The sequence below is a fragment of the Macrobrachium rosenbergii genome, chromosome 50 (assembly GCF_040412425.1).
Source record: "Macrobrachium rosenbergii isolate ZJJX-2024 chromosome 50, ASM4041242v1, whole genome shotgun sequence".
NCBI classification, from domain to species: Eukaryota; Metazoa; Arthropoda; class Malacostraca; order Decapoda; family Palaemonidae; genus Macrobrachium; species Macrobrachium rosenbergii.
The window spans coordinates 13,214,050-13,236,938 of NC_089790.1; the positions used below are offsets into that span (position 1 = coordinate 13,214,050).

The 22,889-nt window shown below is 38.2% G+C and overlaps 2 protein-coding genes across 4 annotated transcripts in view; one reads left to right on the top strand and one right to left on the bottom strand.

Annotated features, from left to right (window-relative positions):
* The window catches only part of LOC136832635 (peroxidase-like), a 38,995-nt gene that overhangs the window by 5,077 nt on the left and 11,029 nt on the right, over positions 1–22,889 (bottom strand). Inside the window, exons 2-15 of one of the 2 annotated variants that reach the window (XM_067093894.1) lie at positions 18,905–19,368; positions 17,412–17,547; positions 15,722–15,957; positions 15,333–15,611; positions 14,506–14,685; positions 13,956–14,138; positions 12,061–12,188; positions 11,513–11,697; positions 11,053–11,299; positions 10,314–10,447; positions 7,916–8,085; positions 5,363–5,468; positions 4,907–5,053; positions 3,590–3,849 (exon numbers count right to left, since the gene is read on the bottom strand). In XM_067093894.1, the coding sequence (XP_066949995.1) occupies positions 3,714–3,849; positions 4,907–5,053; positions 5,363–5,468; positions 7,916–8,085; positions 10,314–10,447; positions 11,053–11,299; positions 11,513–11,697; positions 12,061–12,188; positions 13,956–14,138; positions 14,506–14,685; positions 15,333–15,611; positions 15,722–15,957; positions 17,412–17,547; positions 18,905–19,368 (2,731 nt within the window). In that variant the 3' untranslated portion in view covers positions 3,590–3,713. Of the gene's footprint in view, positions 1–3,589; positions 3,850–4,906; positions 5,054–5,362; positions 5,469–7,915; positions 8,086–10,313; positions 10,448–11,052; positions 11,300–11,512; positions 11,698–12,060; positions 12,189–13,955; positions 14,139–14,505; positions 14,686–15,332; positions 15,612–15,721; positions 15,958–17,411; positions 17,548–18,904; positions 19,369–22,889 lie in introns of those variants that run through there. The other variant, XM_067093895.1, reaches the window with a different exon arrangement.
* The window catches only part of LOC136832636 (DNA-(apurinic or apyrimidinic site) endonuclease 2-like), an 87,202-nt gene that overhangs the window by 1,995 nt on the left and 62,318 nt on the right, over positions 1–22,889 (top strand). The window lies entirely within an intron of this gene.

The following is a 22,889-nucleotide window of genomic DNA, read 5'->3' on the forward strand; positions in this document are numbered from 1 at the left end:
AGTACCATCCAACAAGGGGTTTCCGTACGCGATCTTCACAAGACAGAGCACGGGGATATACGTCTGTTTGGAACGGTTCATATCCCGTCCGGCAAGTGCAGTAACTTGTTAACGTATGGGTACCCAACCGCCCCCGGGCCAGTACTAAACACGGCGAAGGGACATTCCATTTTGCCGACAACAAACAGATGCACCGATAGTATCAGAACCCCTAAAAGTGTAGAAAAAACCGGTTGAAAAGGTAAAAACAGGCGCGGAGCTAATGTGTAGAATTAACAAAATGAATACCCTTAGAGTATTACTTCAAATCCACGTTTTTATTTATGGAGATTTCCTTGTCCGGCAAAACTAATACACTTGGGAAATATTTGGCAAAGTGAGTTTGTGCAAAACTATAATAGTGCCATTTTGTTATAATATTGTTTTAAAAGTCGAATGCTTATTACGGGGTATTCATTTTTTTCTTGTTGCTTATCATCTGTGTGCTCTCAGTAGATTTGAATAACTGGTTGACATATGAATGACGCACCCATCCTTCTCTCTCTCTCTCTCTCTCATCCTCTCTCTCTCTCTCTCTCTCTCTCTCTCTCTCTGCTCTCTCAGCAGGCTTTGGTTTATGTCGGCCTAGTATTGATGGAAGTTCTTTCAACCCTGGTTTGGGAATCGAAAGGTATTGAATCTTTTGAGCTGTGGTAGAGTTAACTGAGCACATTTTGTTTAATTCTGTATAATAGGTGTTTATATATATATATATATATATATATATATATATATATATATATATAAATATATATATATATATATATAGTGTATTTATATTAAGCCATTACCTTTATCATGGGTCATCTCCTCAGAAGACAATAGCCACTACTACTTTCATACCTCGGCTACTGAGCCGTGGATGGAACCCCCTAGATATTAGGGTTTCCACTTTCCAAAACCTCTTTTCTGAAATCTGTCCAGTAATTTCTAGCTGTCATCCTACTTTCCCCGAGCCATACATTATTCATCAGCCTGTCGGCCTTCATTCTTTCCACATGACCAAACCATCTCAAAGTTATGTTGATCCATAATTTTTCCTGAGGTTCCCTGTTTTACCTTTTCTTTTCAGAATGTACATTTTACGACTTTTACAGTACGCAGTTCATCTTAACAGCTTAAGCATTTTTCTTTCATTAGTTTTCATCATCTATGCTTCACTTACAGACACATACATGTATATAAATATGTGTATATGTCCATACAGTATATATATATATATATATATATATATATATATATATATATATATATATATATATATGTATGTGTGTGTGTGTGTGTGTGTGTGTGTGTGTGTGTGTGTATAATTTGCCTATTATATTTTTTAATGTGAATAGCTAGCCAGTTGTAAGTTGGACCTCAAATGCAATTTTTCAAAGTTCAAACAAAAATTTGAATCTAGCGACAGCACTGAGCTGTACAAAATACCTCATGTATGGCCTGTATGAGCTGGTAATAATGCCATTGCCTATTCAATTCAGAGGTCGTTGGGGGAATTTTAACATTGTCCATAACATTTGATCTATGGAAGATGGAGACTTCTGATCCTAATAGAAATCTATCATTGGCCACAAAAAAGTATACCTTAGTTTTACCAGACCACTGAGCTGATTAACAGCTCCACTAGGGCTGGCCCGAAGGATGAGACTTATTTTACGTGGCTAAGAACCAATTGGTTACTTAGCAACGGGACCTTCGGCCACAGATTTAAACGGTATGAGATGGAGACTTCATGTATATAGCTAAGGTTAGACATAGCAGTCAGGAGTCAAAGTCGTACAGAGATGTCCACGGATGAACAGGAATTGGAACTCGGTTATGACCACTGACTTATATGAGGTAAGGATTTCATAGGCGAAATGCATAGACCATCAGTGATGATCAAGGTGAAGGTTATATTTAGATGCCAGAGGTCAAGTAAGAATTTGACTTCGGTATTAACAGGTATTAACAGTTCAGGGTCATATATAGCTGGTACTGAACCCGCGCAGTAATAGGCAAGCTGCAATCTAACAGATTATATATATATATATATATATATATATATATATATATATATATATATATATATATATATATATGTGTGTGTGTGTGTGTGTGTGTGTGTGTATGTATGTATAATGTAATATATTTATAAATATATACATACACACACACACACACACACACATATATATATATATATATATATATATATATATATATATATATATATATATATATATATATATATATATATATCTATATATATACTGTATATATATATTGTATATTTAATGCAAATTTTCTTGAGGAATAGTTCACAGTGCAGTGCAGTTATGCCAGAGGTAAAATGATTTAGACATAGGCCATTACTTTTGAACTGTGTGAGATATAGACTTCATAGCTGTCATGCATAATCCACTAATGAAGCTGGCAATGCAGAATAAGGTTATTATCATGGTCATGCTTAGTGGTCAAAGGACGAATAGGAATTTTAGACCCGTGTATCATTTTTGAAAATAATTTCCTTGTTGTTAAAACTTCTGATTTTCCCTGCATAATCTAAAAATGATGATGGTATGCACGGTGAGGCAATGAAATGTCAAATCGGAATGTTACCTTGATCATATGTTAGAGGTATTTTGGATAAAGACTTTGGTTTTTTTGAATGCATAATGCACTAATGAAGCCGGTGTTTACAGTTAGATCAAGGTCATACTTAGAGGTCATAGGTATATTAAGAATTAGGCTTTGGCCCTAAGGTGAGGTCAAGGTAAAGGTAATACACAGAGGTCAACCTTGGGCATAACTTTTGAAGTATAGAAGATATAGACTTCGTGTTTGTCATGCATAATCCACGAATGAAGCCCACGTGCTGTAAGTTAAGGGCAAGAAGGTAATGCTTAGAGGTCAAAGGTCAAGTAAAAGTTTAACCATGGCCATATTTCAACTGTATGAGACAAAGACTAAGTTATGTTTGGCAAGTTTAATCCACTAATGATTCTGATGTGCAGAGCAAGATCAAATAGATCAAGTTCAAGGTCATATTGAGAGGTCAAAGGTCCAATAGAATATGACCTGCCATAAACAATTCATGGGTCATTTATAACTACATTTCAGCGTGGGTAAGCTGGATATTCTAGTACAGAGCCTAATGATTAGAACCTCTGAAACTTGTTACATAAATTTTCCGAAACTTACTGAACAATTTATATTTCTTTTACTCTCCACATCATTTAGTCACAGAAGAATAGTTCATGCTTGCTACTGTTGTTAGCTTTCTCTCGCATAGGTGGAAATTAGGCATTTACAGAGCTTTTCGACAGTATGTGGTTCAAGAATGCCATTGAGATGTCGTCATAACTGGACAGGGATCTTTCCTAGATAGTGACCCACAAGGGTTTTAACCCGGTATGTATCTACCTTTGCGGCGTGTTTAGTACAAGCCGTTGGAGATTACCGTAAAAACATAAACAAAAGACTGTAAATATCATAAAGATATTGACCCCCAAGAAATATTAGTCCCAAATAACGACCCCGAAAACGCTTGGGTGTCACTCAAAAGAAGAGAAGCGTCATATTAGGAGTTTAAGGATAACCTCATTGGCACTTTATTTATCACAATGGATTACAAAACTGCATACAGAGAATGTACATCATTCACACAAGAATAGAGAAAAAATTGGAAATCAAGAAGGTTTGTCGACAGAACTGCAAGAACAGTGGGTGGGAGGACAGTAAGCGGGTTTATGAAAACAATTTGAGGTACACCAATGGTCGTATTTGTCCTCATATCTGAAAGGACCAACACCAACACAGCCATATCTGCAAAAACAGAAGAAAGAAGGACTCAAGATGAACCTGCGATAAAAATGGAAAGCTTGCAGTGTCATTCTGTCGTTCAGAGGACTGCAGAAACTAAATGGTCATGCAAATGGAAAGATATTTTCTCTTGTGTTAGGAATTCTTGCTTTGAAGGCAAAGGATCACTGAAGGAAATTTACTATTAATTTTACATGCAGTAGAAAAAATACATAAATTTTAGTCGAGTGCAAAATTCATTGATATGGCAGGAAAGGAATGAATGGAATTGTTTAAATTTCCGTGAAATGCCTTTTTAAACTTATAAGTTTTTATGGGATCATCTGTGATTACACAGAGCTGTAGACAAGAACTCAGGAGCACTTACCATGTTTAAGACTAAAAGATAGTATATGATGCAATTCATACAAATTTTGCATTAAACCTGTATTACAGAACAAGGCTTTCCTTGCTGGTCTGGTCTAGCGTAACTAGATAATTTGATACCGCATGATTATGCTCTTCTGTTGCCAAGATGATGACATATTCCCCTTCTGTTACATCAGACGTAGCACAATTCCATTGCTGGGCGGACTTACTTAACTTCTGGCTTCGACAGTTGTTTCAGCTATACTGATACAACTTCACCAGGTTCGAGGGTTCTTCCCGTGGACAGATTTAAATACTCATTCATTAAGATGCTGTCATCAGTTGCACATAGTATCTTGGCCACAATTCGGTGTGGTAATATATCAGTGCTGTTATACATTGCATATGAAATGTCTTTCATTTATGTAACAAATTACAGCCTGTTACATATCTGGATTGTTGTTTTTGCCGAAAATGAAGCACTAATGTTAAGCAGGTACTTGAATTTCAGCTGGATTTGGAAATGGGTACTTTCTTTGGAACTTTGATTCTGAACTGGGTTTGGAAATAGGAACTTTGATTTCGAACTGGATTTGGAAAAGTTACTTACTCTGGATTTGGAATTAGGTAATTGTTTGAAACTAGATTTGAAACTTTCTAGAGACAAATTGATAATTCCCATGGAACCTTATTTAAAAAAAAAAATACTTACTCTGGCACTGCTGGAGTGGTTGGGGGTTTCGGTGGGGTTGGCGTTGGATATGGAGTTGGGATTGGAGTTGTAGAAGGTGGTAGTTGATCTTCCCTCCACAGGCTTGTATCCAACTTTGGGTAGGATGAACATGGTTTTGGGGCGTTTCTGCAGAGTTGAATGTGGAGAGTCAGTTATCTACAATTTCCCTAGTTTTTCTTTGCTTGAGCCACTTAATCGAATTGTAAAGAGTTTTATTTCTTCGCAATAGGAATATGATGTCAAAGGCATAAGTTAGTATTGAAGAAAAGGTTTAGAATTAAGGCCAGTCTCAAATCATTGAAAGTCATTTTGTACTCGCATATAATATGATCTCAACTCATAGTTATAGGAAACATTTTTAGTCGAGAATATAAGAAAAATAAACAATTAAGAACAAGAGGAAGGACAGAAATTATGATATTCAATTGTACATACTGATTTTGGTCTCTGGTACGGAAGACTTGTGGCTGCAAGGATTCAATATCCGAGTTATGGCAAATGATAGCGGCTAATGTTAGCTGACCGATGGATTTCAGCTGATCTGCAAGTTAAGAGATAAAGGAATTAATCGCAAATGAAAGGAATCTTGTTGAAAACTTTAATACACATGGATAATATGAATGATTGAGCAAAAGTTGTGATAACCTACATTTGGAATAGGACTGATCTTTTAGTTAAAAGAATAAGGAATGCCTAGATTCAAAAGATTTATATACAGAGTGGTAAGCTTATCGAATTAATTTTTGTTATTCATTTAAAGAGTGTGGATCAGATCTTGTAATAATATGCTGATCAGTATATAATGATTTAATAATCCTCCATCCTTTATCAGACTTTATCATATTTTCCCTAATCTTCTCTCTATCAAGAAGCAAGTCTGAAGTTTCCCTTCCTTCTTTCGTTTATTCCCTCCAGGCATCAGCTACACGTGGGATGTAGGGTGCTCATTCCAAACCCCTAGGGTGTGCCCTACGGCAGTGTTCTTAACCAGGGGTGCTCGCACCCCTAGGGGGTGCAAAGCCGGTTCCTAAGGGGTACGGGGATTCTTATGAATAATTAAAGCAAAATATACTTTTATATGTGCATGTTATTTTTTTCTGCAAAAAATAATAATAAAATAAATAATAATAATAATAATAATAATAATAATAATAATAATAATAATAATTATTATTATTATTATTATTTTTTATTTCAGCAATTCAGGGGGTGCGAGAACTGAATGCCGATTTGAAAGGGGTGCATACACTGAGAAAGGTTAAGAACCGCCGCCCTAGGGTCTCTGCTTTGAAAAGTGCCATATAGCATTCTCAGATAGTAAGAGGAAGTCAAACCTCAGTGAATCTGTGAACCTTTAAAAGATTCTGATGTGTGTCACTGATTCACAACTAAATTCTGTAATACTTATAATTATTGGTCTGGAGCTATGGCCAGCTTCTAATCATTTCATGAACTATCATTCTTAATCTACAGTGTGTGTTTGGTCAGCTGCAATTCTGATTGGTAATTGGTCATGAATATCTAATTAGTTATATTGTCTAGGTCTTCTCCTATTCCTTTCTTTATGATTATCTTGGCCTTCCTATTGGCCTTCGTCCTATTTCTTCCATATTTACCAAATTTATGATGTAGTTATGAAGCTTTTGCTTCTCTACGTAACCGAAACACTGAAAACTGAATATTTTGAACAGGCGTGTCTGCTGATACTATAATTCTTGGTGCAAGTACATTGCAACGATCAAAGATATATGATACATATAAATTGTTTATGTGGAAAGCATTTAATATTTGTTTATGTAATGTTTAAAACACTGAGTAAATAAAATTTTGATAGTGCTGCATATCCAATAACCAGCATCTATATATTTGATATATGCAATCTCCTCTGCATTTAATGTTTGATTTGCAACTGGGCGAATCTAATATTTGAAAGGTCAGTAGTATGCAGTCCTTTATTCAGAAGATATTAATTTTAAAACTGTTTGGTCTGTAGATCATCAGAATATCTTGGTGACTGGTCTTTAGATCATCAGAATGTCTTGGTGACTGGTCTTTAGATCATCAGAATATCTTGGTGACTGGTCTTTAGATCATCAGAATATCTTGGTGACTGGTCTTTAGATCATCAGAATATCTTGGTGACTGGTCTTTAGATCATCAGAATGTCTTGGTGACTGGTCTTTAGATCATCAGAATGTCTTGGTGACTGGTCTTTAGATCATCAGAATATCCTGGTGACTGGTCTTTAGATCATCAGAATATCTTGGTGACTGGTCTTTAGATTATCAGAATGTCTTGGTGACTGGTCTTTAGATCATCAGAATGTCTTGGTGACTGGTCTTTAGATCATCAGAATGTCTTGGTGACTGGTCTTTAGATCATCAGAATATCCTGGTGACTGGTCTTTAGATCATCAGAATATCTTGGTGACTGGTCTTTAGATTATCAGAATATCAGAATATCCTGGTGACTGGTCTTTAGATCATCAGAATATCTTGGTGACTGGTCTTTAGATCATCAGAATATCCTGGTGACTGGTCTTTAGATCATCAGAATATCTTGGTGACTGGTCTTGAGACCATCAGAACATCTTGGTGACTAGCCTGTCTGGGTTTTGGTACCGGTTTATCCCATGAATTACTCAGTCAGTCCCTCGGCTTCCCATGGGGGGTTAGTGCCATCAGTGCACCTCATGCAGTGGACTGCAGGCATTACCTAAGGTTCTTTGCAGCGTGCCTTCGGCACCTAGCTGCAACCTCTTTCGTTCCTTTTACTGTTCCTCCTTTCATATTCTCTCTCCCATCTTACTTTCCATCCTCTACCAACAATTGATTCATAGTGCAACTGCCAGGTTTTCCTCCTGTTACACCTTTCAAACTCTTTGCTGTCAATTTCCGTTACAGCGCTGAATGACCTCATAGGTCCCAGCGTTTGGCCTTTGGCCTAAATGCTATATTCAATTAAATTCAGTTCAATCCCTCAGCTTACCTGGACGGAAGGGTTTAGGTTGCATCTCGTTCTGGAAGAAAAATCGATCGCCTCTTTTGAGGCTGTTGAATTGCTGACTCAGCAGGCAGGCAAATGTGGGACCCACGAGACCGGAGTCCACTGGGAATTCGGATAGTGCTGCAGGAAACAGGTCGATTTCACTGACGTCGCTGAAAGTAAGGATGTGAATGGGTCAGTAAAAGTAATAAGAGTACATGAATGGTCAACATAAGACCTGAGTGGTCTTTATGGGAGGTTTGAAATGTCACAAAAGTTTGGAAATGACGGCATGAATGTTTAGAAATGAGGCTTGGATGGCTTAGAACAAGAGCATGAATGGTTTATAATTAGATCTTAATTTTACATTATAAGTGCATCTGCCCCGGCCAGGTTTCTAACTTGTCTCATTTGGGGTTTATAAAGAAGTAGACACACACATACATGTGTGTGTGTGTGTTGCGTGAGGGAGCGTGAATGGCTCTCTCTAGTATCACTGTTCATAGTGATCTTCAACTTGGTCGCTTGTCATCAAGACCAAATGGTTGCTATATGTCCTTCACACCAAAGACCATCACAGTGAGGATTTTGTATGCACGCCTGGGCGAAATCTATGCTTAGTATTGGACACTCAGTACCGCTTAAGGTGGGACACCCTCTTCCAGCAACAAGGTAAATTAAGAGAAGGAAAGAGTGAGACCACAGCAGCTTATGCTAAGGTAGATTTGGAACCCGCTTCTGCTTTCGTAGCATATCCACAACTACACAGTTTCGTTTAAGGGAGAGTTCCTGACTAAACAGTCTTCCACAAGGTAGTGGGCTGCACCTCAGCAAGGGAGGTATACAGGTTGCGCACCTTGTCCTCAAAGATGACCCCAGATCAGCTGCAAAAATAAAAGTAACCTCTTCTATCCTTGAGCCAAAACTATGTAAGCAGATACAGTTTAGGTGCAACCAGAGAAATGCTGTGCTGACATGTCACAATCATTCTTCTAAAAAATACCAGAGAATGCTCTTGGCTGATCAGAGGAGTCCTCTTGGCCTTGTGATAAAATTGACTATTTTACATTCTGCATTAACTCAAAGAAAAGAAAGAAGTTTGGATAATATGAACCTGGCTTCACACTTTTCAACTGAGCTCTTCAGGAATGGTTTACTATTCAAACCAGACTCATTCATATCTGGTGTTCCACAAAAAACAGTCCTTAGTGTGGTTCCCTTCATCTTGATAAGTAACAGAGGTAATCGGAAAATTTCATTAAATCTCTGCTCACGAACAATAATTGCTTCTCATCATATCAGATCACTGAAAAAGAAACTAAACAGTTTCAAAATCATATAGATATGTAGTGTAGTTGATACCTGTGCACAGAGAAGCAAATCGGTCTCAAATGGAGACAAATTCTGACACATATTTTGGTTAAAAATCTAGATACAGTATTTTGTTTTTGGAATCATCTCTGACAGCCTAACGTAAACATCGTATGTAGAAAAAAATGATGGCATACTGCTGGCATAGATGTTTAGAAAATGTTGATATAGAGACATCATTATCAGGCCCACAGTATGAATGACTTTGTTAGACCAGTCATAATCTATTAAGCTGATATGCATTTTCTGTCCTACGAAATGCTACTAGATAGAACATATAGAACTCTTACCTAAATTCAAGCAAGTTTAGAGAACTGCAGTTATACTAGTTTTCTGTAAAAGAAAAATATTGAGATGGCTTTGTCTGTCAGTCCGCACTTTTTCTGTCCGCCCTCAGATCTTAAAAACTACTGTGGCTAGAGGTCTGCAAATTGGTGTGTTGATCATCCACCCTCCAATCATCAGACATACCATATTGCAGTCCTCTAGCCTCAGTAGTTTTTATTTTATTTAAGGTTAAGGATAGCCATGGATCTTGCGTCTGGCACCGCTAGAGTTACCAGCCACCGACGGATCTTGACTTGACCGCATCTGGGGAGAAACTGAGCGCTGCCCGGCCTCAAATTCCTGAAATGTATGCTAGTATTGCACCAGTACTGGTTTTTTGCCACGCTCCTAGGAGAGGTCTGTGAAATTTGGGTGTGCGAAACATAATGAGATTATTTTCAAGAAAATTCTATGGTTAGTTTTTAAGGTATGGCGTCCCGCTTTTTTCTGAGTCTGGTCGTGGCTGAGAATTTATTACTGCAGCAAATCGAGAGTTTCATCCAGCATTATACGCTGTACAGAAAACTCGATTGCGCCGAACAAACTTCGGCGCACTTTTCACTTGTTTTTTGATTGTGTTAAACTTAAAAGCAACGAAACTGTATCATCCAGTGTAGCCCTGAACTGAAAAATGTATTGTACATGCACAGAATCAAGGAATGGGATAGTTGCAAATTTACCATTGCAAAGGGCAATTCACTACCTGTAAGATTCTCTGAAGACTTGCACTACAGCTTCAGGCATGACTGTAGACAAATCATCAAAGGAATAAATTCTTGGTAGTTGGCAGGCTGTCCTCCAGTTTGTGTAAGCTGGCAATCCGTGATCTCGACCGCGCTTCATCAGATAAAAGCAAAACTTGAATTAGATTTTTGCAGATATTGTGGTGCTTGGTAATCTTAAAATAGTGCAGACTAAGGAAAGTTGGAATTATGTATATAATTATCTGTCTGTCTATCTATCTATACATATATATATATGTATACATATAATATATATATATATATATATATATATATATATATATATATATATATATATATATATATATATATATATATATATATATATATATATTGCTTTCACAGGGAACCACAATAATATGGAAGGCTCACAAGATGGCAGCAGGCGACCCGCTGAAAGTTGGAAATAAAATCTCTTTTGAACCTTCTGTATTATTGAGGTCCTCTGTGAAAGAAATAACTTATGAACAGGGAATCTGTGTTATTTAAAAGTATATAGGTATATATATGTTTGTGTTTGTGTGTGTGTAAAACTAATTTATTCAGATTAGAAAACTTTTTTATTGATCATTTGATAGACTAACACACCATAGTAATCTTTTATTCAATAATTCTCATAACAATAAAATGAAGAGTGAAAAGATTAAATTGTATATGACAAATATCAGACCAGTCACTGTAATTATAACTAGAACTCACCTGTATATTCAGAGACATCAAATCGAGGCCAATTCTGCGCTCCGGTGAAGCAAAGAGCTTGTTTGTCAGTGTCAGAACAAGATAAAAGTCCGGTGCCTGGGAATTTGAAGTGGCCAGTCCTTCGAGGAGAGCTGAGGGCCGTGTGGGTTCCTCAAAGAGAACCTTTGCGTTTTGAAAGTTGCCCAACAGGGGTACTGACTCACCTCCCGCCCCCCTCAAAGCATCATTGACAAGGGTGTGACCGAATCTAGAAAAGATTTTCCATTTCAGATCAGTAGACATTTTATGTCTGGCATTTACACTCATTTCTTGACATCGTTTACTAATCACATTTGGGTCTTATCCTTGTTTGACAGTGACATTGAATTAAAGGACCACATTTCATTGACTAACAGAAGCTTCTTAAAATGTACTAGCTTCAGGCTACAGATGTAGTGAAGAAGCTCTTCGTGTTTACTACCTAAAAGCCGCAGTAGCAATAACGTTAGCTATGGAGGCATCTTCTTCGGGGTCGTATGTTGAACCAGGAGCATCTTCCAGCAGGTTGAGGTCTTCCTTTTCCATGATTTCGGGGCCCAGGACTATTGGCAGCCATTCACGGTATGATGTTTGCTGGATGAGGGCAATGACGACCCGGCGAGTTTCCTGAGGAAACGCGGATGTTGCATTGCCAGTTGGTTTGTGCATAAAATGATCAATAACTTATAAACAAATGAATAAATCTGATAGGATGTGTGATAAGAAAGATGTTTCAGTAGTTTCAGAAGTAAATGTGGTAACAGTTTTTAGCATTACACAAGTATCATCTGCAGATTGCCAACGTAAACAGTAGTCCAATAATAATATGTAATGTTTTTGAAAAAATAACTCTGTAAAAAGAGCTTATTGTGTCACAGCATATACATACATTGCATGTTTTGTCCAAAGAGCTCTGCTTGTTGGCAATAATGCTTGACTCTGTTACTTTGACAAAAAGGCTGAGCATGTCGGCTTTCATCTTCCACTTACTTGGTACAGCATTTCATCGTCCCAGTGAGGGTTTTCACGAGCAAAATCTCCTGCGATCTGCTCATGCACCCGGAGCCACAAGGTATGCATCGAAGTCAGACCCGGCTGCTCGTTGACTCTCGTGTCACCTTCAAAAGAACGAGCACCCATTTAACTGTCGCCATTGTAACAGAGAAATCGTTATCTCACGAAATTTATAGCCCTTTTTATCTAATTGGATTGAAGTGAACATAGAATTTAGGCCAAAGGCCAAGCACTGGGACCAATGAGGTCATTCAGCGCTGAAACGGAAATTGACAGTAAAAGTTTGAAAGGCGTAACAGGAGGAAAACCTCTCAGTTGCACTATGAATCAGTTGTTAGGAGAGGGTGGAGAGTAAGATGGAAGAAAAAGAATACGAAAGGTGGTACAGTAAAAGGAACGAAAGGCTTATTAATGATGGCATTTGGTTGAAGATATAGTATACTCTCATACACGCACACAAATGTATAGGCTTACTTATAATTGCTTATATGTTTTTCTTGAATGCATGGTTTGCTACTTCATAACATTATACGTATCAGTAACTGTTGATATAATTCACGGGGTGAAGACCCTTACTGATTGAGGTAAATTTTGTTTCAGCATTCAGCCAAATGCTTTGCATGGGCTGCTGACAATGTCCTCAGCTCTCGCCTGTGACTTCTGCAAGTACTTACAAAGGGACAGTTACCCTCTGGTGCACTGCAACATGCTGTCAAGAGCTAACCAAAATGTTCCACTGTTAGAAACCCACCTACCAGAGATGCGAGTGACTTCTTACCGAACTTCCCTTTGCAGAGCTTTGCTGCTTCATAATGTGAACAGTAGTAAATGCACAGAGAGAAATCAGAACCAATACTAATACTGAATACGTTTTTTAGTGAATTTTTTTATTTTTCTACGTGTTTTTTATTAGTTTTTTTCACAATGGACTTAAAACTATGAAAAATCATCTGAGCTTGCTCGATACATACATTTCGAATTTTAGATAGTTTGGATTAAAGAGCTACATCAATTATTCTATAAAAAAAATTAATTTTTGAATGTCAATATCCTGCCATCTTGAAAAATAGCCGCCATCTTGGATTTTCGAATGTCCAGTCGGGCAGACATTATTGGTAACCGCTAGAGAATTATCATTCTAAATTTGTTGCTTATATCACCATTAGCATAAATCCCTTGAAAAATTGAATTTAGTTATTCTACTATTAGGAACAATGACACAGTGTTTTATATATATATATATATATATATATATATATATATATATATATATATATATATATATATATATATATATATATATATATATATATATATATATATATATATTATATATGGAAAAATTATATAAACCTTTCCAAACTTAAATTAGATTTCCGAAACCAACCTGGTTGCCATAACTTACTTTATATATGGTTTGATATTAAACCAACAGCTTTCATCAGCCAGAATATGTAAATGAGCATGCTCGACACAATAAAATTTTCACCAGTCTCTCTGGAGGAGAGGATTTTGTAACGTTTATGTAACCGACGCCACCAGAATTTCTTAAGTATAGATTTTACGTTTTTAGGTTATATTGTGGAACGCTATCAGTTCTTAACTTTTACTTGTAGACGTGCCGTAACGTCGGTCAGTAAAAACAACAACAGTAATAATAGTAATAGTAATAACGATATTCTGAACATAAGCTAAGTGGCGCCTTGACGATCTAATTACATCCGGCACAAGTTAGTCACGAAAATCAACTTCAATTCGTGAGATAACAGTTACAATGCGCCTCATGTATATATCTCACATTTTCTTCCCTCCTCTCTTTTTAATTGTCATTACTGTTGTACTTGAGAGAGATAGAGAGAGAGATAACCCACCTGCTTTGAAGCAACGGAATGACCGATCTTCACAACAATTGCGAGGAAGGAGGTTCCCCTTTTCAGTTTTGTGAAGTCTACCTCCTTCATTCTTCCTGAGGACTTGGGCCACTTTGTCTGTCGATCCATACACAACTGATCCGTCGATGTAAGATGTGATCTGGTTCAGCTGCTCTCGTGGACCTTTGTGAGGGGTTGGGAAAGAATCATCTCTTTGAGTGAATGTCATTTCGAGATACAGCCCTCCAAGATTTTTTAAAGTTGGTAAGTCCTTATCCTGATGGAAGGACTTTTAAATACGCTATTATTTGCTGATTCCTCCTCCTCCTCCCCCCCTCATTATCATCATCATCATCAACATCATTATTACAAAATTCCCTTCATTTTTATATGAATAATTCATAGAGCTGTAAAATATCCTCGAATTAGCGGGAAAAAACGTACAATGATCTCAAAGGAAATATGAGAAGAGACCTAAAACTGACTCGGGTGCCGCACTGAATGACTGCAAATGTAAGAAATGAAGGAAATTAGGAACCAGGAAACTTACCCAACTGGCAGCCTTTGCTAGCTATCAGTGACCTGACGAACCTCATGCAGGTTCTGTTTTCCGAGGCGAAAAGAGGATCAGCTGAGACGTCGATTGGTCTGCAGTCGGTGAGTTCCAGATCGTCGACTGGGTTGCCATCCGGGCAGCACTCCAGGGGAACTGTGTCTAGGTCTTCTCCCTCTGTCCAGAGCAAAAAAAAAAAAAAAAAAAAAAAAAAAAAATTCACCATCAGTGAAAATATTCAACAGTGTTACAAAAAAGGGCTTTGTTTTGCTTATCAACCCGCCACATGTGTCTCTAGGCGCTGTCATATGTAATTTAGATAAGACATTCCACTGAATTTTGTGGGTTGGTTGAGTAAAATGTTGCTGAGTTCTGCGTTGACTCTGTTTTTGATTAACAATTTAAACTGCTATGGATTACCTAAGATAGTTGCGCTATACTTTAAAAAGACCTTTTTGTTATGTTGCCTGTTTTTAACCTATAAGATCCAACGTAATTATATTTTTTAGTTTTCTGTAAAAGAAAACTATTGTCCGTCCGCAGTTTTTCCTGTCCGCCCTCAGATCTTAAAAACTACTGAGGCTAGAGGGCTGCAAATTGGTAAGTTGATCATCCACCCTCCAATCATCAAACATACCACATTGCAGCTGTCTAGCCTCAGTAGTTTTTATTTTATTGAAGGTTAAATTTTAGTTAACCATAATCGTGCGTCTGGCAGTGCTATAGGATCGTGGTTGAAAGCTTCATGGGCCACGGCTCATAAAAAAAAAAAACTTTTCTACTTTTTTTCCCCTTGCTAGAAAAAAGCTGAACAGCTTACTGACCAGAGTGACTTGGACAGGAGAGTTCGTCTTGATCAGGGTCGGTCAGAAGTCTGGTCAAGGAGCTTCCTCTCAGGGCGCTGCGCCTCTTGACTTTCTTGATCTGCGTCTCTGCTGTGAAGGTGATGTCGTGGTCGAGGAACTGTCCCCACTGCATCACCATGAGAGTGACGCCGGAGTGGGGAGGGTTCTCCCTGATCCTCTGCAGGTTGTAGCTGACCGTCCTGGGTGAGGGCAGCCGCCTCACCCCGGTCCTGCCCTCGCCACGCATCGAATCAATTCCTGCGTCAGACAATTGAGGACGGGTTTCATCTGTCATTTCAAGACTCGAAAAAATAAATTTAACATAATCTACTTCAACTTGAATACCTTCAGCCACCTAAATTGCTTACCGTTTTCATAGGCAGGGTAATGGTATCTGACGAAGGGTATCATTGACTTGCCCCGCGTAGGATATTCTAGGTTGTTGCAGGATCCATCCATCCTGCGATAAGGTTCCTTTTCTGAGCATGGGGCAGGTTTCTTGAAGTCCTCGCATCCTGCCTTGCCTAGGATCTTCTCGCACATTTCCTGGTCGATCTCCAAATCTGACAGCAGTAGCACGGCGTCACTCAGGGGGATATCAAGCCTTGAAAAGAAAATGTAGTGGAATACACTTAAAGTTTATTGAGACAATGAACGTCATTGGTTTATACGGATTAGAAAATAGGTACTCTTAAGGAACACCATATTTTTTTTATATGGCTCCATGGCGAGCAGTCAGTTTTCTATTCTGTGCTCTCTCTCTCTCTCTCTCTCTCTCTCTCTCTCTCTCTCTCTCTCTCTCTCTCTCTCTCTCTCTCTACCAACCTACACACATGCACAATGTATTTATATATATACATATATGTATGTACCTGTATATATATATGTATATATATATAAACATATATATATATATATATATATATATATATATATATATATATATATATATATATATATATATATATATATATATATATATATATAACATCCACGAAGGGAAGAGAAACACTGCTAAGTAAAGGCCTCGCAGCACTCCAGTGTTTCTCTTTCCTTCGTGGATTTTGTCTTTATTTATATAATATTCATCACGTTCCACACGTTCCACATTTTCGTGATTCAGTTACACACACACACACACACACACACACACATATATATATATATATAAATTTCTGACTCACGTCAGGATCAACCCAGGTCTCAGGTGGACTTGTATGGCCCAATGGGTAACGCCCTTGCTTTCCACCTGAGAGACCTGGGTTCTGATCCTGACGTGAGTCAGAAATTTATTTCTATTCCACACGTGATTGTGTGTTGATGATTTATATATATATATATATATATATATATATATATATATATATATATATATATATATATATATACACAGACACACACTCGCATATATACACACAGCTATTTTTTTATTCTACCTGTATTTTACTGCAGTCTTTTTTTATATATTTTCTCCGAAGGAGCTTAGTTGGCAATAAGTGGTCTTTGAGGAATGTGATCATTTGATCAATATTGCCAATAAGAATGAAATAACTACGACATTTACTCTCTCATGCGGTGTTTTAAACAAATTGGATTCTTCTGAGGATCAAGAGTCCTGGCTACAGTAAGATGTTTTACTAAACAAATGAATCAAAATGTTCCATTTTCTGAAGACTGTCATGAGCGTGTACGATACCACACCACCCTTCCGACGATTGCTCCCCCCGTATGGGGCTAGTGCCTTCGGTGCACCTCATGCGATGCACTGTAGGCTTTACTTAAGGTTCTTTGCAGCCTCCCTTTGGCCCCTAGCTACAACCCCTTTCATTCCTTTTACTGTACTTCGGTTCATATTCCCTTTCTTCCATCTTACTTTCCAGCCAATCCTAACAATCAATTCGTAGTGCAACTGCGAGGTTTTTACACCTTTCAAACCTTTTTACTACCAATTTCCCTTTCAGCGCCGAATGGCCACATAGGTCCCAGCGCTTGGCCTTTGGCCTAAAAATTCTATACTCCATTCCATTCCGACGACTGCTTCTTGCAAACAACACTTACCTCGTTGCGTGCTGCTTGGTCGTCTCTATGAGAGCCCTTCCAACGCACGACGCCTCCTCGGCGTCTTTGTCTGCTCTTCGGAAGGCCGACAGGAACAAGCTGCTCAGCTCGAGCTCTTTGCTGGCAGGTCTGCTGCCTGGTGGAGGAGCAGTCACGAAGGACGTTGGGTGGAGAGGACAGATGATTCAACATTATTCTACATAGTTTAGAATATGAGAGCCAGAGTTTATGAATGTATATACCAGAGGTTAGTGAGTGAAAGATAAAGGTTTTGTTCGCTCAAACATGATAGAAAAATAAGTTGTCAAGCTAGTCAGCAAGGTCTAGGACAGGACTGTCGGAAGATCCAGGAAACATCTGAAAAATGATCGAGTTGTTGTAGGGGGTTTCTCTGTTATTATTATTATTATTATTATTATTATTATTATTATTATTATTATTATTATTATTATTATTATTATTCAGAAGATAAACCCTATTCATATAGAGCTAGCCCACAGGAGCCATTAACTTGATATTCAAACTTCCAAAGAATATTGTGTTCATTCGAAAGAAGTAACAGAAGGTAATGGGAAATGCAGAAAGAAAAGATCAGTTATTGGAAAAACAGATAAATTAAGAAATAAATAAATAAAAATGCAAGTAAGTTATTAAAATACAAGGACAATTGTATTAGGGTAGCACTGCATTGCATATTCTCTTGAACTTCTGAAGTTCCCACTGCACGACATCCTCTGAAGGGAGGCCGTTCCACAGTCCAACGGTGTGAGGAATAAAGGACCTTTGGAACTTGAGACGTTCGACAGCGAGGCACAACATTGACTACATATTGGTGCTGCTGTTCAGAGCGTCTGGCTGCTCTCGGCCGGAAAAAGGGATCGGGGAATTTTGTGAATGCGAAAGATCTCTGTTACTGCATATTCAAACACAGGGAAGAAGGACGATGCTCTGAAAGCTAGCCATTGTTTTTGCAGCTGCGGCGTTTTGCAGATCTTAAACTGTGCAATTATAATACATACGAAATAGTTTACACGTTCTGTACAAGGTCAGAAGCAACACGTGCTTACACTGATATGAAATTCTAGAGTCCCTGAGGTATGGAAAGGTAGACATGCACTATCCTTTATGGATAAATACATGTAATAGCATGATAAGTTGAAGTTTGTTCATTGATGTGAACAAATAGATATTATTAATCTGCCGTTGTTACAAAAATAGCTAAATGGTTCAGTAGTGACAGAAGTGGTTTTTAGTTATGTTTGTGGTCAGTGACTTTCCCAGCGATTTTTTTCGGACATGGCAGCTAGCATTTTATTGCACTGACATTAATAAAAATTTTATTCAAGCCAGTGGTTTGGCCATTTACAATATTGGCTATAATTTTTATGTTATCAGAATTGTCAGTAGAAGAGGCAGAACAAATATGGAAGCAAAGAACTCCAGAATCTGTAGAAAATGTGTAAGAATACTAAATGGACATTTTTCAAACTCACTTTGAGCCAGTTGCTGTTGCGTGGATGCTGCCACGCCCTCTTGAATAGAGTCTTCCACTGATGGTACTGGAAAGTCTGCTACAGGAAGCGGCGTTGACGGCGGCCGCGTTGGCGGCGGCCGTATTGGCGGCGGCCGCGTTGGCGGCGGCCGCGTTGGCGGCGGCGGCGGCGGCGGCTGCGTTGGCGGCGGCGGCGGCGCGAAGACTGGAAAGGGGGCAAAATGGACGGTATCACCTATAAATCCAGCTCCTGAACTTCCCCCACTAGCGGCGGAACCTCCAAATCCAACAGCCGGAGGTGCTTGAAAGTCAAATGTATCGTAGTCATTGAAGAAAGTTTCCGTTGTGTTTGCCTTGGAAGCATTTCGGGGCCCTTCGACGTCATAGAGGATTCCTTTCAGCGGACGTAGATTCCTCAGTTGGCTGTGGCAGAATCCCGCCAGGAGTAGTGTCAGTAACAGCCCTCTGCAAGTGTGAAAAACGAAAAAAGGAATTTATCATCAAGTTTACAACTCAGACAAATCTTTCGTTCATTCGCCACAGAGTACCTTGAGGTGCCTTAGTGTGGAGCAGGTGCCCACTAAGACCTGGTGTGGAGAAAGGGAATATTTCATAGTTACTGACCACCGAAAAGAAACTGAGAACATTTTCCAAGAAAGGTTGTTGTACGTTGCAAATGTCTGTAAGAGTGACAGGAATTAAAAGTATTAAAAGCAAAAATATGTAAAGTTCTAAAACAAAAGGAGTCTGAAGTTGTCTCTCTCTCTTTCTCTGCCTGTATTGCAGGGGTTCTCAACTTTTTTCCCGTTAAGTAACCCCCTAGTTATAAGACCATCAACCCGAACCCCCAGACCCAGTAAGCTGACACCAATATATTGACTAACTCAGTTTAGTGTATTGAGTTAGTCAATATATTACCATGGTGTCCGGACAATTCGGTCCCGGACAATTCGGTCCCGGACAATTTGGTCCCGGACAATTTGGTCCCAGACAATTCGGTACCAGAACAATTCGGTACCCGGCTTGTCATTTTTATTATTTTTTTTTTAGTTTGGTTATTCCCTTAGTTGTTTATAGATAATATAAACTAACTACCCAACTATTCATTCATAAACAATTAGTTTGGTTATTCCTTAGTTGTTAATAAAAAAAGACTATTAGTTGCTTTATTCCAAATTTTTTACTAAGTTTACTGCAAAGGTACCTTTAGATTTTTTATTCTAGTTTCACTCCATCATTCACACAATGGAGTCTTGCAAGTGCATACGATCGGAAAAGGGAAATACAAAATTATTCGATAAGGAAAACTACGTGTACCAAAAACATAAAGAAAATGCTGATGGTACGAAGATATATTGGCGTTGTGAAAGGCGGTCTTGCAAAGCACGGCTTCACTCAGATGTTAGTTTTCATGCGCTCAAGTATACTGGAAATCATAATCATAGCACAACTGCAGCTGAAGTGAGTGCAAAAGTTGCTACTGCAAATATTAAGGAAAGGACAGTCACAAGTCAAACACCTTCTCGTTCAATTTTAACAGAAGAACTAGGAAATTTAAATGAGTGCGCAGTTGCTGATGTGACGAAACTAGTTCATATTAGTCGAAATATGAAACGATGGAGAGGTGATCAGGCTAATCATCCACCGATCCACAAACAATTAATGGATTTCAAATACACGAGAGTTTGGTGTTATCGAGAATGGCTCTATCTTTTTGCAGTATGACAGTGGCATAGACGACGTTAAACGCATTTTAATTTTCGCTACTAATGACGCCCTTCGCGATTTGAGACAATGTGCGAATTGGGCAGGAGATGGAACTTTTAAGAGTTGCCCTGTTATATTTTCCCAACTTTATGTCTTGCATATACAAATTAAAAACCTCAGTGCTCCAAGATTGTTTGTCCTCTTACCTGATAAGTCTCAAAATACGTATAACCGGCTTTTCCAAAAAGTGAAAGAATTAGTGAATAACGAGGGGCCAGATGCTATGATAATGGACTTCGAAAAAGCTGCGCAAAACGCATTTTCAAATACGTTTCCAGAAACAACTATTTCTTTTTGCTTGTTTCATTTAGGACAGAATGTTTACATACATATTGTAGCTGAAGGTTTCAAAGTACGTTACCACGAAGATGACATATTTAGTCATAAAATGAGATGTTTTATAGCCTAGCCTTTTACTTGTAAATCAGGTTGCTGATGCTTTTGATGAATTGGTTGACGATGATGATATCCCGCAACCTATTGTCTCTTATTTTGAAAATTCATATATAGGACCAGTGAGAGGGAGAGGTGCCAGAATGAGGAGACTTGATCCAAAATTTTCAATAGAATCTTGGAATGTTCTAAACCGATGTTTGAACGGAGAATCGCGTACAATTAATAATTTGGAAGGTTTTCACAGCACATTTATAGCGTCTTTCCAGTATCCATCCAAACATATGGAAATTGATTGAAGCCCTTAAAAGTGAAGAGAGTTTGGCAAAAACAAAATTCCAAAAGCTTCGAAACGGGGATGAACCAGTCAAAAAGAAGAAGTACAGGGACTGTGACAAGCGTATCACTCATCTAGTACAGAGCTATAATCAAGCAGAAAGAATGCAGTTCCTTAAAGCAATCGCTCATAATATTAAGGTTTAAAATTTTTTTTTTACTTTTAAGTCCTAGAAATGTATGGTTTTTATTGTTTTACTTTTATATAGATACGTTTAACGACAAATGTATGGTTTTTACGATTTTATTTTTATTAGATACTTTTAACGACAAACAATGTATGGCTTTTACTATTTTATTTTTATATAGATACTTTTAACGACAAACAATGTATGGTTTTTACTATTTTATTTTTATATACATACTTTTAACGACAAGAAATGTAAAAAGTCTGGAATAAAGAAACTAAAAAAGTTTTTTTTTTAAATAAATCATTTCATTTATGTCTACCACCCAATTTTTTTATATTCTTTGTAAATAAGTAAGAAAATAACCAAACTAATCGTTTAAAAATGACAAGCCTGGTCTGCCACCCACTTTTTTTATAGTCTTTGTAAACAACTAAGGAAAATGACAAGCCGGGTACCGAATTGTCCTGGTACCGTATTGTCCTAGTACCGAATTGTGCCGGACCGAATTGTCCGGGACCGAATTGTCCGGGACCAAATTGTCCGGGACCGAATTGTCCTAGCACCATTACCATTGTATATTGAATATACAGTGGTACTGCAAAGGATATTATTAAATGATTTTAAAGTTTAATGACTTTATTAAGCAGAAGCATGAATATTACAAGCATCAGTGCCTGGCGGCTAGCTGACTGACTGTCCTCGCAAGTCGCAGCCGTCCCCACGGCCCCACCCTCAACAGGAGCTGCAGTTTAAAATACTTTTTCGTCAGCCATCCAAGTACCCCTGGAAACCTTCCTGTGAACCCCTGGGGGTTCGCGAACCCCAGGTTGAGAACCCTTGCTGTATTGTGTGGTTGTGTAGGTCACTCAGATGTTTTCAGTTGCATTCTCTCTCTCTCTCTCTCTCTCTCTCTCTCTCTCTCTCTCTCTCTCTCTCTCTCTCTCTCTTGAAGAATCTAGTCGAGGACAAAGCGAGAGGGAAAATAATTAGGTGGTAAATAATTATGCAACTTGTCTACTGAAGCCTGCGTGTGTTTGCATTTATGTGACCTCCGTACCATTAGCGTTTCTTATTCAGTCTGTTGTCGAGTTTTAGTTTTCTGCAAAAGAAAGCTTTCAGATCTTAAAAAGTACTGAGGCTAGAGGGCTGCAAATTGGTATGTTGATCATCCAAACTCCAATCATCAAATGTACCAAATTGCAGCCCTCTAGCCTCGGTATTTTTTTATTTAAGGTTAAAGTTAGTCATGATCGTGCGTCTGGCACCGCTATAGGTGCCAACAGCACAGGCCACCACCGGGCCGTGGGTGAAAGTTTCATAGACCGCGGCTGAGAATTTCATGTAGTATTATACGCTGTA